Source organism: Stegostoma tigrinum, chromosome 20 (assembly GCF_030684315.1).
Source record: "Stegostoma tigrinum isolate sSteTig4 chromosome 20, sSteTig4.hap1, whole genome shotgun sequence".
NCBI classification, from domain to species: Eukaryota; Metazoa; Chordata; class Chondrichthyes; order Orectolobiformes; family Stegostomatidae; genus Stegostoma; species Stegostoma tigrinum.
Window position 1 is genome coordinate 19,050,147 of NC_081373.1, and position 16,955 is coordinate 19,067,101.

At 42.5% G+C, this 16,955-nt stretch overlaps 1 protein-coding gene and 1 long non-coding RNA gene across 5 annotated transcripts in view; one reads left to right on the forward strand and one right to left on the reverse strand.

Moving 5' to 3' along the window:
- LOC125461882 (uncharacterized) overlaps positions 1–11,787 on the reverse strand; it is a 56,386-nt gene extending 44,599 nt beyond the window's left edge. For 2 of the 3 annotated variants that reach the window (XR_007249565.2, XR_009446950.1), the window contains exon 1: positions 11,678–11,751. This is a non-coding gene — a long non-coding RNA (uncharacterized LOC125461882). Of the gene's footprint in view, positions 1–11,677 lie in introns of all 3 variants that reach the window. The other variant, XR_009446951.1, reaches the window with a different exon arrangement.
- A 43-nt stretch (positions 11,788–11,830) lies between these two features.
- LOC125461829 (rab11 family-interacting protein 2) overlaps positions 11,831–16,955 on the forward strand; it is a 103,259-nt gene continuing 98,134 nt past the window's right edge. For both annotated transcript variants that reach the window (XM_048551094.2, XM_048551095.2), the window contains exon 1: positions 11,831–12,371. In XM_048551094.2, the coding sequence (XP_048407051.1) occupies positions 12,019–12,371 (353 nt within the window). In that variant the 5' untranslated portion in view covers positions 11,831–12,018. The remainder of the gene's footprint in view (positions 12,372–16,955) is intronic.

Sequence of the window (16,955 nt, forward strand, 5' to 3'; positions counted from 1 at the left end):
CTGAAAATACACATGAACTCAAATTTTTGAGCACACTTTCATGGCACGCAAGAAAGTATGTGATATGAAATCAGATACAAAGCATGATATTCTCAAATTTCAGTATTATGTGTGCAGTGAAATAAAATTGTTACATATTGATGGTTCTGCTGTGGGTCAATGACAAGCCTAATTAAAGCTACAAAACAAATATTTGTACACTTTATTTAGGGAAGTTCGATAAAATAGATATATGAAAATAAATCTACATATACTGATCATAAAATGTTATTGAAAACCTAATTTATGTAATTACAGAATTAGAATATATGCAATTAGATCCAATGCGAGGCGCAACAACATTCTTAGCATTAGTTTGATTCAGCAGTCATTCTTGTTTAACACAGAGTTTAAAATGTCACTCAGACAGCGTCCAGTCATATACTTTTCTAGTCAGAGTTTTATGTCAGCTCACACAGCCCAAACTCCAACACAACTGATAACAACTTGTTTCCCACTTGTAAGTAAAGTACATGTCCAATTTTCCCCTTCATCTGCTCCCTAATTCATTTGATCTCAGGCATCCTTGCCAGATCTTACTAGACGATAACAGATTTCACTTGTTACTGTTAAAGAATAAAGTATGATGATAATGAAAGTAAACAAAAATTACAAAATGACAGTAGGTTGTGCAGACTAACTATGCATTATATTCAGGCTTTGATTTTTTTAACATTACAGATCCAAATATCCCTTTTACAGATTTTTTTTGTGGTGTTTCTTTTCACTTGCACAATTCTATGTAAAGCAATCAGACTGCTGCTATCCACCAATTACAATTTTGAGATTTGTCCTTCCTCCTCATCTGATTTGAAATTGCAACATTAATGCTCAGATCTTTGCTCATTCACACATTTTGCTGAATGTAAATTATCCCACAGTGACTCATGCATGATGTAGGACTCAATGAGCATTATTGCTGAATCCCTTTAGAATTTTTTTCCAATACTTGCATGAATAAAAGCACCATATCCACTGCCCAACAAGAGCATGAGTTTCTGCTGCCAAGGTATTTTGATTACTCTGATCATTTACCTCCCTTGTCCAAAAGAGAAACTTGATTTAATTTATTATTGTCACATGTACCTAAGTACAGTGAAAAGTTTTATTGTACGTGCACTACAGATAGACCATACCATACAAAGTGCATTAGGATAACAGAACAGAGCTAAGAATAAATGTTACGGTTCCACAAACAGCCAGATCAACATTAAATTTAAAATTTGCTAGGTCCATTCAGACATCTAACAGCAAAGAAGCTGTCGTTGAATCTGTTTAAACTTTTGTACCTTCTGCCCAAATCAAGTGATCGAAAGACATTATAACTGGGGTGGGGAAGGTCTTCGATTATGTTAGCTGTCTTCCCAAGGTAGTGCGAATTATCAGTAGAGACAGTGGATGGAAGCTTGGCTGGCATAATGGACTGGGCTGCGTTTACAATTCTGTAGTTTCTTACTTGCCATACCAAGCCCTGGTGCATCCAGACAGAATGCTTTCTCTGGTGCATCTATGGAATTTCCCGAGCCTCTTGAGGAAGTAGAGGTGTTGTTGTGCTTTCTTTGCTGTAGTGTGAACATGGGTGGACCAGGACAGATTGTTGGTGCTCATTAATCCTAGGAATGTGATGCTGTTGACCATCTCCACCTCAGCACCATTGATGAAGACAAGATTGTGCCCTCCACCTTGTTTCCTGAAGTCAATGACCAGCTCTTTTGTTTTGCTGATGTTGAGGGAGAGATTGTTATCATTACTGCATGCCACCAAGCACTTTCTCCTTTCTATATTCTGTTTTGTCATTGTTTTACATCTGGCCTACAACAGCGATGTTATCAGCGAACTTGTATTTGGAGTTAGGGCAGAATTTGACCACACAGACATCAGTGTACAGGGATATACTAAGGGGCTGACTATATAGCCCTATGGGGCACTGGTGTTAAAGCTTAGCATGCAGGAGGTGTTGTTGTCTATTCTCACTGACTGCAGTCAATGAGTTAGGAAGTGGAGGCTCCCGTTGCAGAGGGTGAAACAGAGACCTAAGCTTCAGAGTTTGGAGATTAGTTTAACTGGAATAATGGTGTTGAAGGCACAGCTTTAGTCAATAAGTAGGAACCTGATATATATATTCTTGTTATTTAGATGTTCCAGGGATGAGTGCAGGGCCAGAGAGATGTTGTCTGCCATGGACCTGTTGCAATGGTAGGTCAATTGCAAGGCAGGCTGGGAGGCTAGAATTGATGTAAGCCACAACTAACCTCTTGCATACCTAATAATTACGGAGGTCAGAGCACCGGTAGTCATTGAGGCACTCTGCACGAGTTTTCTTTGGCACCAGGTGATGATGGACTTCTTGAAGCAGGTAGGGATGTCACACTGTTGTAAATTATAAACCCTTTCGCATTTGAGAACTCACAGAAGTGTGCAAAGGAAGCATCACTAAACACGATGAGTTCCATGTTTCCGGCCCTTCAAAATGTTGGAAAATTCAAAATACCACATTCTATTTTATTCAAAATTTTATTCACTTAAAATAAAACTTTCTAACTTGGGATTTTTCATAGTCACCATCAGGACCTCAAAATTAGAATCTCATCTTATTTGAGTACTCAGCAATTCGGTTGTCCAATTAATATGCACAATTCTCTCATCTCAATTCTGAAAGGTATTGCATCTTTTCTCCAGGCCTGACTTTGACAAATTGCAATCGTGCAAATATTTTCTACATTAGATTGCTAATGCAAAATGTCACCTGATCTATTCTACTTTATTTCTAATTCAATGTTTGTAAAAGCTTCACTTCAAATTTTGATACAGAGATAGTAGGAACTGTTAATGCTGGAGAATCTGAAATAAGGTGTAGAGCTGGATGAACACAGCAGGCCAAACAGCATCAGAGGAGCAGGAAAGCTGATGTTTCAGGCCAAGGCCCCCCTTCGGAAATGGGGGAGGGGAAGGGGATTCTGAAGTAATTAGGGAGAAAGGGGGGGGTGGAAAGAAGATGGATAGAGGAGAAGATAGGTGGAGAGGAGCTAGGCAGGTCAAAGAGGTGGGCTTAGAGCCTGTAAAGGTGAGTGTAGGTGGGGAATTAGGGAGGGGTTAGGTCGGTCCGGGGAGGACCGACAGGTCAAGGAGGAGGAATGGGGCTAGGAGGTAGGAGTAGGGCTTGAGGTGGGAGGAGTGGATAGGTGTGAGGAAGGACAGGTTAGGGAGGTGGGCACGAGCTGGGCTGGTTTTGGGATGCGGTAGGGGGAGGGGAGATTTTGAAGCTTGTGAAGTCCACATTGATACTAATGGGCTGCAGGGTACCCAAGCGAAATATGAGATGCTGTTCCTGCAACCTTTGGGTGGCATCGTTGTGGCACTGCAGGAGGCCCAGGATGGACATGTAATTCAATGAGTGGGAGGCAGAGTTGAAATGGTTCATGACTGGGAAGTGCAGTTGTTTGTTGCGAACCAATTGTAGGTGTTCCACAAAGCAGTCCCCAAGCCTCCATTTGGTTTCCCCGATGTAGAGGACACTACAATGGGAACAGCGGACACGATATACCACATTAGCAGATGTGCGGGTGAATATCTGTTTGATGTGGAAAGTCTTCTTACGGCCTGGGATGGGGGTGAGAGGGTAATCCACAAACCTGACTGCCCTGGTCAATTCATTGTCTCCACTTGCTCCTGCCCCACCGAACTCATCTCCACTTATCTTGACTCCGTTTTCTCCCCTTGATCCAGGACCTCCCCACATACATCCGTGATAGCACCCACTAGGGGCAGGTGTAGCACTTCCTGCGGTGGCAGGGAAAAGTTCCGGGGGTGGTGGGGCTGGAGGGGAGCGTGGAGCGGACAAGGGAGTTAAGGAGAGAGTGCTCCCTCCAGAAAGCAGGTAAGGGTGGGGAGGGAAAAATGTCTTTGGTGATGGGGTCGGATTGCAGATGGTGGAAGTGTCGGAGGACAATGCGTTGGATCTAGAGGTTGGTGGGGTGGTATGTGCAGATGAGGGGGATTCTGTTTTGGTTGTTATTACAGGGAGAGATTATGAGGCATGCGCTGCGGGAAATGCAAGAGACACAGTCAAGGGTGTTTCCAACCACTCTGGAGGGGAAGTTTCAGTCCTTGAAAAACAAGGACATCTGGGATGTCCGGGAGTGGAATGCCTCATGTCAGGAGCACATGCGGCGGAGGCGAAGGAATTGGAAATAGGGGATGGCCTTTTTGCAGGAAGGCGGGTGAGAGGGGGTGTACTCAGTTAGCTGCGGGAGTCGGTGGGCTTGAAATGGATATCGGTTTCTAGGTGGTTGCCAGAGATGGAAATAAAGAGGTCCAGGTGGGAGACAGAGGTATCGGAGATGGTCCAGGTGAACTTAAGGTTGGGGTGCAAGGTGTTCATGAAGTGGATGAACTGTTTGAGCTCAAGGTGGCACCAATACAGTCATCAATGTAACAGAGGAAGAGGTCACGGATAGGGCCAGTGTAGCTTCGGAAGAGGGACTGTTCTACGTCTCCTACAAAAAAGCAGGCATAGCTTGGGCCTATGTGGGTACCCATGGCCACCCCCTTTTTCTGGAGAAAGTGGGAGGAGTTGAAGGAAGAGTTGTTAAAGGTGAGGACGAGTTCAGCTAAGCAGATGATTGTGTCGGTGGAAGGGGACAGGTCAGGCCTGCGGGGCAGGAAGAAGTGGACGGCCTTCAGGCCATCTGCATGGGGAAGGCAAGTGTATAGGGACTGGATGTCCATGGTAAAGATGAGGTGTTGGGGACCAGGGAATCGGAAGTTTTGGAGGAGATGGAGGGTGTGGGCGCTATCATGGGTGTAGGTGGGGAGTTCCTGGATCAAGGGGGAGAAAACGGAGTCAAGATAAGTGGAGATGAGTTCGGTGGGGCAGGAGCAAATGGAGACAATGAGTCGACCAGGACAGTCAGATTTGTGGAATTTGGGAAGGAGATAGAAGCGGGTACTGCGAGGTTGGGGAACGATGAGGTTGGAGGCTGTGGGTGGGAGGTCACCTGAGGTGATGAAGTTGTGGATGGTTTGGGAGATAATGTTTTGGTGGACAGGGTGAGGTCACGATCAAGGAGGCAGTAGGAGGTGGTGTCGGAGAGTTGGTGCCTGGCCTTGGCGATGTAGAGGTCAGTGTGCCATACCACAATTGTGCCTCCCTTGTCCGCGGGTTTTATGGTGAGGTCGGGTTTGGAGTGGAGGGAGCGGAAGGCTACATGTTCTGTGCGGGAGAGGTTGGAGTGGCTGAGTGGGGTGGAGAGGTTGAGGCGATCAATGTTGTGACAGCAGTTGGAGATGAAGATGTCAAGGGAGGGTAGGAGGACTTGGGGGTGGTGTCTTGGAGGAGGTGTTGTGTTGGAGGCGGGAGAAGGGGTCAGTAGAGGGAGCATTAGACTCACGATTAAAGAAGTAAGCGCCGATATGGAGGCGGTGGAAAAACTGTTCAATGTCCAAGCGTGAATTGTATTCATTGCTGTTTGGGTGGAGGGGAACAAAGGTGAGCCCTTCATTGAGGACTGACTGTTCGCCCTCCGTGAGGGGGAGCTCTGGGAGAATGGTGAAGATCCAGCAGGGCTGGATGCTGCTGTCTCCTCTGGAGTTGCTGGCAATGGGTGGAGTGGCATCAGCAGTTGCCTGTGGGTGGGGCGTAATCAGTGGTGGGCGGAGCATTGGAGGCCAGTAAATCTTGGGTGTTGGTGGCGGCAGTAGCGTCGCCCTTGATGTCTGTGGTGTTGGCCTCGAAAATGGAGGCTGCAGCATCAGCAGCGGTGTCGATGGCGTTTGCTGTACCGGAAGTGGCATACCGGGTGGTGGTAGATGTGGCATCATCATCCTCACGTACCAACCCACCAACCTCCGGATCCAACGCATCATCCTCCGACACTTCCGCCATCTGCAATCCGACCCCACTACCAAAGATATTTTTACCTCCCCATCTTTATCTGCTTTCCGGAGGGACCACTCTCTCCGTGACTCCCTTGTCCACTCCACACTCCCCACCAGCCCCGGCAATTTTCCGTGCAACCACAGGAAGTGCTACATCTGCCCCTACACCTCAACCCTCACCCCCATCCCAGGCCTTTAGAAGACTTTCCACATCAAATAAATGTTCACCTGCACATCTGCTAATGTGGTATACTGCATCCGCTATTCCAAATACGGCCTCCTCTACATCAGGGAAACCAAACGGAGGCTTGGGGATTGTTTTGCAGAACACCTACAATTGATTCACAACAAACAACTGCACCTCCCAGTCATGAATCATTTCAATTCTGCCTCCCACTCCTTGAATGACATCCTGGGCCTCCTGCAGTGCCACAACGATGCCACTCGAAGGTTGCAGGAACAGCATCTTTTATTTCGCTTGGGAACCCTGCAGCCCAATGGTACCAAAGTAGTCTTCACAAGCTTCAACATCTCCCCTCCCCCACTGCATCCCAAAACCAGCCCAGCTCGTACCCGCCACCCTAAACTGTCCTCCCACCTATCCACTCCTCCCACCTCAAGCCCCAACCACCACCTCCTACCTATTAGCCTCATCCCGCCTCCGTGACATGTCCGTCCTCCCTGGACCAACCTATCCCCTCCCTGACTCCCCACCGATACTCACCTTTACTGACTCCAACTCTGCCTCCTTGACTTTTCCGTCTCCTCTCCACCTATTTTCTCCTCTATCTTCTATCCGCCTCCCCCTTTCTCCCTACTGATTTCAGAATCCCCTTCCTCTCCCCCATTTCAGAAGGGTCTAGGTCCGAAAAGTTAGCCTTCCTGCTCCTCTGATGCTGGTTGGCCTGCTGTATTCATCCAGCTCTACACCTTGTTACTTCAAATTTTGAATTCTGTTTTCAGTTCTCTTATGACAATGTTTTCAAATTCACTGCTTCCACCCCACAAAAATATGTCTGCATGGATCATAATAGTGCCTGAAACCTCCTTGCAATGCCAGTAAAACATGGCAGGCCCTGCTTTCGACAGGAGGTAGTTCAATTTTTATTAGACAGGCATTAGTGAGAAATAACAAACTCTATAGCCATAATATGTGTAGTTAATTTCTCGATTAATCCCACTACATTTGTTACCTACTTCATTTTGAATTGGACAGAAATGAAATTTTAATATTTCAATTGTTCTACATTCCCACATATTTGTCACTAACAATGTCAAGAGAATCTTCGAAACTGCCTTTCTGACCATAGATGAATCTAATCACATCTTAGATCCCAGTTTTTCTTCAAATTCTCATGTCATTAGTCTGACCTGAACCTTGCAAGTACCGTCAATATATGGCTTTCCATGAATATCTCCCAGTTAGACTGTCTCCCAGTTAGCACATTTCCAAGCAGTTGCCTAAATACCACTGCCTCAAAGATTATTTCTCTTCAGCCAGGTAATCACTCCATTATCCTGTTTCTTAAATAAAAAGTTCCTTAATATTTTGTCCATTGCTTTTCTTTTAAATCCTAAAAGTGTTGCTTTTGTAACTCATTTCCCAATAAATCTATTGAATACATGTTGGTCACCTAGGTTATGTATTACATCAACTACATCTCCACTACTCTTAACTTAGTGATGCCTCCTAAATTCATACTAGCATTCAGCAAAAATAATATTATTGTGTAAATCTCAACAGTAAGAACCACATCACCATCTTCTTTGGTGTTATACCTGCTCTCCTGCAGCTAAAAAACATTCTGCCAAAGCGTCTGCTGTTTCTTCTTGTGCTTGCTCAAGAATTCCCACATGTATGCAGTCAGGCCTTCAGGTCCTTAATAACAATTCCTCAAATAATATCTATCTTCACTAAACACTCCCAGCTCTCTCAGTCATCTTATTTACGGGATCAGGAATCCTCTCTTGCGAAAACCAAACTGAAGAACACATTTAAAAATGCATCCATGCCCTGATCCTCCACAACTAATCTGCTAGTCTTATCCTTTAGAGGCCCAAAGTGTTCTCTAATCCTCTGCCTTCTGTGAACATAACTGAAAAACTTCTTATTCCCCTTGATAAACCACTGCAATTTTCCTTTCTAATTTCTTTTTTACTTTCCAGATTTCTATTTTAGTAATCCTTAGGTACTGTTTACATTCAAGCTGAATCATGTTCCTCATGTCCTGGTTCTTTACAGACTTTTGCCTGTTTCTTTTAGCTATTATTTACCTTTTTATTCAGCCTATATCTACATGTTATCTCAGATTTCTCAGTACCATAGAAATTTGATTAAATCCTTTCTGATGTTCTTTAAATGTGTTTGATTTCACTGCATTTTAATATTCATTCAGTGTCTGATAGATTGTTTTGAGTTTTTGTAAAGGACAGGTTGGCACCATCATTCAAGCATTAAGTGCTTGACCCCAAATCAGAAATTACTTTGATTTCCAGGAATACTTATCACTGATGATTGCATGTTATGGTTGAGTGACTTCACTTTGGCTCTCAGATGAGGTCTGAAAAAAAAATAGGGGTGGGAGAGATCACACATTTCACTATGTTTGTTTATTGTCAGTGTTTAGCAACAGTTCAAAGGAAAAAAGTCTTGACTCACATCTATATTATGCCTTTCAGGTTAAAAGGCATATCAGGGCTTATTGAAGCGTGTGAAACACATTATAGGAACTACAGCATAATAATCCAAAGAGGAATTTGTAACCTGGCTGGATTTGTTATTCAGTGTAAAGTTGAAGGAGAGTGCAGGAGCAGGAAACTATTATATAAGCTTGGATTTTCATCCTCAAGGCAAATAGCAGGATTTGAGGAAATTCTCAGCTTTGTATACCAGTTTAAAACAGTGTGGCGCTGAAAATGCAATGTTTAGTGGGAGTTTTTTTAGCAACAGCTAGTGCAGCACTCGTCACATCCGAAATCGAACTCCCTCCCTATTATCATTGATGGTGCACCAAATGGATTGCAGTGGTTCAAGAAAATAGTTCACCATCACCTTTCCAAGGACAACTAGCGGTGGGCAACAAATGCTTGCCCAGCCAACATTGCCCAGTTATCAGGAGTGAAAAAAAGAATAAGGAGGAGTAGTACCAAGTAGGAGCTTTGCATGCCACTTGGAGGAAGAAGCAAAGGACAGAGCATAAAGTTGGGCATCGCTGCAGGACAAGTATGTTTGCATAAATACCCAAATATATTGAGCTGATAGGAATTGACTGAATTTCATAGCTGAGAATATGGGCAGAATTTTAATTCATTGAAAGTCCACTCACCTACTCAGAATTAAAACTGAGCCTTTTCGACACACCAGCAAGTGACAGGGTGTTGCCAGATGTTGCAGTGAGCATGCTGGGTGGGAAGAGGTGGGATGCAACATGAAGGAGAAGAGTATGAAGGAGAGGGAAAGCGCTGCTGAAAGCAGCCAAGGTAACAGCCACCTTGAACCTTTTTTTTTCCTTTGAATCTTAACATGAGCCAATAAAAAGTGATCAGCAACATCACTCCAGCAGAAAACATTAAAAGCCACATCATATATCTAATGATTAGTCACAAACAATATGCTAAACCAAATAAAAACTGGGAAAAAAATTGCTGGAAAAGCTCAGCAAGTCTGAAAGCATCCACGGAAAGAAATCAGAGTTAACGTTTCGGGTCAAGTGGCCCTTCCTCAGAACCCCAGCTTACTTATTCTTCCCTCATCCTGGGCTTGTCAAACAAACTTTCACTGAATTTCACCTTACTTTGTCTGCAATTAGTTAGCACACAAGTATCCTGAGGCCACTGGACACTGAGGTTAAAGAGTACTTTGGACTCATTGCCTAACTTTGCTTTTTAACAGCAATGATCCAGTAGGATCAGGGTTTTCCCAACAGCCTTTCAACCAGGCAAATCTCATTGCCACAATCATCATTGGTGCCTTGAAGGACAGGCAGCATGCAATCTACAGCTTGGGGAACTCTTGACTTGGATTTTAGGGTGCAGGTGGGGTGTACAGAGTGAATTTCCAACAGTTCCTCAGAGTCATAGAGATGTACAGCACAGAAACAGACCCTTTGGTCCAACTTGTCCATGCCAACCAAATTTCCCAAATAAACCTGGTCCCATCTGCCAGCATTTGGCCCCTACCCCTTTAAACCCTTCCTTTTCATGTACCCATCCAGATGCCTTTTAAATGTTGTAACTGTACAAGCCTCCATCACTTCCTCTAACTGCTCATTCCATACACACACCACCCTCTGTTTGAAAACATTCCCCCTTAGATTCCTTCCAATCTTTTCCTTTCCACCGTAAACCTATGTCTTCTAGTTTTGGACTCCTACCCCAGAGAAAAGGCCTTGCCTATTTAACCTATCCATGTCCCTTCTGATTTTATAAACCTCAATAAGATCACGCCTCAGCCTCTGATGCATAATGAAAAATAGCCCCAACCTATTCAGCCTCTTCCCACAGCTCAAACCCTCCAACCTTGGCAACATTCTCGCAAATCTTTTCTGAAACCTTTCAAGTTTCATAACATCCTTCCGACAGCAGGGAACATTTAAAAAGAAACTTTCAAAGTGGTCCAGGTGGAGCCTTGGGTTGAAATCGTGCTAAAAACATAATGTAGAAATAAAGTTGTATCAGGAGATAATGGGAACTGCAAATGCTGGAGAATCCGAGATAACAAAGTGTAGAGCTGGATGAACACAGCAGGCCAAGCTGCATCTCAGGAGCACAAAGACTGACATTTCGGTGCTAGACCCTTCATCAGAAATGGGTCTGGGCCCGAAACGTCAGCTTTTGTGCTCCTAAGATGCTGCTTGGCCTGCTGTGTTCATCCAGCTCTACACTTTGATTTTTATTTAAACATAACAATTTTAAACCTATGAAATGTTCAGTCCACTTTTCAACCTATTTCCAAATAATACCAATATACCATGAAATTTCATGACAAAAAGTATGATACAACAATAATCAACAGTTCACCTGACAAAGGAGTACAACTCTGAAAGCTTGTAATTTTAAATAAACCTGTTGGTTTATAAGCTGGCGTTGTATGACTTCTGATGTCGTCCACCCTCGTCCAACACTGGCATCTCCACATCATTGTCACTACCTAAATGGAACCAGGGGCTGTTAAAGAAAATGTAATCTTCTTTTGAAGTTTTTTTATCCCCTAACTTCCACTGGGAAAATCTAAAACTCTCAAATTTGGATTGCCAATTTAAGAAAATACAATTCTGTTAGCTGCTTGAAGTTAATCTTGCTTGCCGGGTAATGTTGCCAATGTCTCCTGCGGAAAAGGCAAGGAATTCACCAAATTTGGTTATCCCGAGTAAAACCGACAGAACTGCGGATGCTGTGAATCAGGAATAAAAAAAAACTACAAAGTTGCTGGAAAAGCTGTGTTGGTTATCCCGAGAGCTGCAGGATTGGGGGGTGGGGTGGGGGTGGTGGTTGCACGCTGGGTTAAGGGGCATCCGCACGTTTAAAGGAAACTATAAATCCTCTGTTCACGTGTGCCAACATCCAGAAAAAAGAGAAAGCAAAACGCAACTGTTTAAATGGGATTTTCAATCCTTCTTGTCACCTTTGAGGTTTATTCGATGACAAAAAAATAACGTCCGTCTTCATTCCAGTTACACAGACATCTCTCTGCACATCAGGTTTATTTAGGTGTGTGTATATATATTTTTTTCAAAAATAAAACTGTAAATACATTGCTTACCTCGAAGATCGGTTTGGAGATACTGGCCTTGTAGTTGACACCCCGGGGCAAATGCCCGCTGGGTTACCGAAGCCGAGTGCGTTGCTATGGGAGACGGGGGAAGAGTTTCAACTCTCACCTCTGACCCTTCCCCCCCCCCCCCGCAACCAGGAGGCGGCGAGGATGGGAGGTGAAGCGGGATCGGCCTTTCTCATCACATTTCGGCCTTTTATGTCCCGGCAGCAGTGAGGGAGTGTGAAGGCGGCGCGGTCGGGGCGCCTTTGAGTTTAAATATTCGCCGACTAAGCGTGCTTTCAATGAGATAACCGAGCGAAGCAAACAAAACGAAAAGAAATAGGTAGATGATGCTGTCGGAGCAGTCGCAGACATGGTTTCCTACCCATGTCCAAGTGACAGTCTTGCAAGCCCGGGATCTCAACCCCAAAAGCAAAACCGGCACCAACGACACGTACACCATCATCCAGCTGGGCAAGGAGAAATATTCGACCTCGGTGGCGGAGAAAACCTTGTGCCCGATATGGAAAGAGGAGGTGTCCTTCGAGTTTCCTGGTCTACTGCTGCAGGGGACTCCAGAGAAATACATCCTCCACCTGATTGTCATGCACCGTTCCCTAGTCGGGCTGGATAAATTCCTAGGTCAGGTAGCCATCTGCCTCAATGAACTTTTTGAAAACAAATCGAGGAGGCAAAAGGAGTAAGTGTTTCCCCTTTTGTAGTGTGTTGGGTTGTATAAATCTGCCATTGAGTTAGAAGACATCTAGGGCTTCAGTTGTTCACGTTTAATCTTCATGATGTTGCATTTACAATAATTCAGTATGCATCCGTAGTTTGTCCATAATGTGTTTGACTTGTGTATGAGGTGTAAATGCTCTAAGTTGAACCGACTCAACCTCCAACACCACCTCCACAACACCCCCCCACCCCTCCACCCCCACCTCCTGCCCAAACAAAAGACTGGCAGCAGGTTGAAAACAATTCTGATGTTGTCAGTATACTTGGGGAATTTTTGTGTGATTGGGATTGCATAAAAGCACCAGCTGCTCATTTCTCGTTTTTAAAAAAACGTTGCTGTCCTATTGTGCAATCCGCATAAGGTAAAAGGACAAAGAATACAACCACACGAGTATGCAACTATGGAACAGTGTGTATGTTTTTGACTATTAAAATATAGACGTGTTGTCTATTTTGGTGAAATATCAATGCACTACTCTTTCCATATCCAAGTTACACTGCTCTGTATTCATTTATACTTTCAGCATCAGCAAAGCTTATCCTTTTTAATGCTTCAAAACGGTTAATATTTTTTTCATTCCAAAACATTAATGAAATATGCTAACCAAAATCAAAATCGGTGTGTTTATGTGACAATGCAATGAAGAATTAATGAAGTAAAGGCAGTCCAAATCTAGAGTCTTGACTTCATATGAAACCAGAGAGGACTTGCTTCCATGGAATGAGACTTTCTTACACTCATTTGCTCCACACTCAGGTTGAACTCAGAATTCAAGAGTTTCTGTCTTTTATTCAGAAGATTTTGGAAAGAATTGGAGAGAGAATTCTTGACTTTTAAATTTCTGGAAAGCCTGTCAGTTGCCTTAATGCTTGAAACACCCAGGCAACATCTGTAATTAGAACAAGTGTGGGTTTTATTTCTTGGCAGAGAAGAACATGGAAACAATTTAGCCAGACAGGATGTTTGTTTCAGTTACTCACTGGTATAATGATTTAAAAACAGTTAAATCTCTTAATTTGAAGCTTCAGATTTATAAAGTGATTTGTTTCAGTTACGCAAGTTTAGTTTCTTGCACAAATGGGCAAATTCACTCATTTTAAACTAGAATACGTTTCAGTACTCCTGAATTTCATGGTCTTGTCCATGTATTTGTTTGATCAAATATTTAAAACGGTTGCATGAAGACTGGAAATAACTGATAATGAAGGAAAATGGTCTGGAATTCTTTTTTTATTAAAGATGCAACATGGATATGATCAGGGAGAAGGCTGACTGGGTGGAGAAGGAATACATTTGAAGGAAGGGGTTTTGAAGCTTACTTCAACAAGAATCAAAGGCATTCAGGTTCCTTTCCATTTATCCCTCCCGTCCATTTCTGATCCTTTGAGGATTCTTTTTGTATTCACTCACAGAACATGGATGTTGCCAGCTAGGAGCGTTTATTGCCTGTACCTAATTACCTTTGAGATGGTGGTGAACTGCTTTCTTGAACCGCTACAATCCATGTGCTGTCAGTAGGCCTGCAATAGCCTTACAAAGGGAATTCCAGGATTTTGACCCAGTAACAGTAAGTGAACAACAATGTATTTCCAAGTTAAGATAGTGAGTGGCTTGTAGGGCAACTTGTAGGCAATGGAGTTCCCCGTGCATCTGCTGTCCTTGTCCTTCTAGATGGAATAGATTGTGGTTTTGGAAGGTACTTCCTAGGAGTTTTTGGTGAATTTCTGCTGTGCATCATATACTACATGCTGCTGCTACTGAGCATTGATGGTGGAGGGAGTAGATGGTTGTTGATGTGCTTATCAAATGGACTGCTTTTTCCTGGATGGTGTCAAGCTTCTTGGGTAATGTTGGAGATGCACTCATCAAGGCAAGTGGAAGTATTCTACCGTACTCTTAACTTGTGTCTTGTACATAGTGTACACGATATGGGGAGTAATGAAGTTAGTTACTCACAACAGTATTCCTAGCCTATGACCTGCTCTTGTAATCACTGTATTTATATAGTGATTCCAGTTGAGTTTCTAATCAATAGTAACCCCCTGGATGTTGATTATGGGGATTCTGTGATGTTAATGCTATTGGATGTCTCGGGGTGTTGGATAAATTGTCTTTTTACTGGTGATGGCTGTTATCTGGCATTTGTGTAGTGTAAATATTACCTGCCAATTGTTATCCGAGCCTGGATATTGTCCAGATTTTGTTACATTTGAGCATGTACTGCTTCAGTATATGATGAGCTGCCTGCGATGTTGGACATTATGTAATCATCGGTGAAGATCCTTACCTTGGGCCCCCCTCAAAATACTGAGACCCTGAGACAGGTGCAAGGACTAGAAAATCATGATTAAATGCCAGTAAAAATTACTGCTGAAATAATTTCCATAACCCTCATTTTCTGTCAATGTGATTAATGCCAAAGGAGATCTGGTCAACTAAATATCTCTTCTAAGATTTGAAATGCATTCATATGCAACAGTTTTTGTTTTGAATATTTTTCCCTTCGTATGAGTATTTTCTCCCTTCCCAAGTGTAAATCCTTTGCACCCAGGTATTTGAATACAAGTACATGCACCCTAAATGAAAGAAGAGAAATGAACTGCAAAGAACACTTATTATCTCTGAGAATAATCTAATTTCCTATTGTATAAACGGTGTTGGTAAGTTTTCATTGTTTTGATCATTCCAAGCAAAGGTTTTCTTAATGTGTAAGTATTATCAATATTTTAAGGGTGGAATTTTTGATCCATCATTTAATTCTTTAAGAAGATTGAAATGGCCTATCAATGAATGATTGTTGACTTTCAGTGCTCCCATGGTTGTGTTAGATGAGAGAAGTACCAAGTATTTAGCCAGTCCTTGTAAACAGATGTTAGTATGATATGTAATTCAGAGGGACAGCTGCTAGTGCTGTTATTCCTTTTGATTTTGCTGTTATCCTTTGTAGCAGTAGAAGCCAATAAACTGGAAGAAACTGTTGAAGTTAAAAAGTTTCTGAGGCGTATGCTGTAGTTGGTACACAATAAAATGGCTCAGGTGGAAGAATTTTGCATTCAATGATACAGACTTGCAAAGTGCCTTTTAATGTAGAAAAATTGTCCCAAGATTTCTGACTGGGGAGATTGAGATATCAAACCAAAGATGATGTTGGGAAAGATGTGAAACACTTAGGTGGATTTTAAAGAGGACTGATTAAAGGAAGTTCAGGGAGGGAGTTCCAGACCCAAGTATGTAGATAGGTGAAGGAGCATCTGTAAGTGGCGATGTAAAGGAATGAATTCATAAAAAGTCGGAGTTGAAAGAACAAGGAGTTCTGAGGCCTTCAGGCCTTGAGTTATGGTGAAGTGTGAGGACTCAAAGTTTACAGTAACGATAAGTATTTGAAATTAAAGAAATGCAGGACCAGAAGCCAATGCAGGTAAGTTATGAGTTAACAAGTAATAATGCAAAATACAAGAGGTTAGCAGAATGTGAAGTTTAGAGCATAAAATGTAAGGTTGATTTAGAAAGGAATGTATCATGCAGTATAATGGTTTTGTACGTAAGATAGGCACCATTGGAAGATGCAAGAGCAAAACCTATGGACACTGAATCTGTAGGACATGTTTGAAAGCAGCAGGGAGTGAAATAATCTACGTTTTGACAACTTTTCCAGCTTATAAAACTGAGAAATGTATTAGGTTTGAAAATTTAATTTAGAGATTTGGTAGAGGTTTTCAAAATAAAAGGAAGGCTAAAAAGAGTAGGTAGAGTGAAGCTGTTCCTGCTTGTAAAAGAAAAAATTGAGAATATAGATTTAAAATGATGTGCAAAAGAAGCAAGGATGATGTCAGAAAAAACATTTACTTTCAGTGAGTACTCGGGGTAAGGAATGCAGTATCTGGAAATGTAGTTGTGGAAGATTTGATTAAGGCATTCAAGATGGCATTGGATGATTATTTGATTCCAAATAAAATGCAAAGATGGGGGAAATGGCAGTAGATTGGTATTAGTTTTATAGAGGTAGTGCAGGCATAATGAGCCAAGTTGCGTCTTTCTGCGCTGCCATTCTTCGATGAAATGGAGTAGTGATGGGGCAGAAAAAGGAAACAAGTATTTTCGCAGAACAGGTGTGCTGCTGCCCAAATGCAGTCAAGAGCTAGAAATAGAAGCAATCAGTACAGAGATTGGAATCTGAAATTGTTGAATTTTGCATAGTTTCCAGAAGACTGTAAAGTATAACCCAATACCAATATAACGAGAGATTTGTTGTCAGTATTAATTTTATTTGTTCAATTGAGGACATTGCCATATCCCATTATAAGCCTGACATAGGCTTGTGACTTTAATGAGGTAGCTGCTAAGGATATAAAGTCATGAGACAAAGATGGAACTTTTTCTATTCTATATTTTGTAGACTTGACCAGATTTTCTCTTTCTATAATAATTTTTAAGAACACAGGTAATCATAGACATACTCATTAAGAAATACACACTGACCTTGGTGCCCTGATTAAGAGTCTAACTGATGGTGGGAAATTTGCCCATGATGAGCTCAGTCTTAGA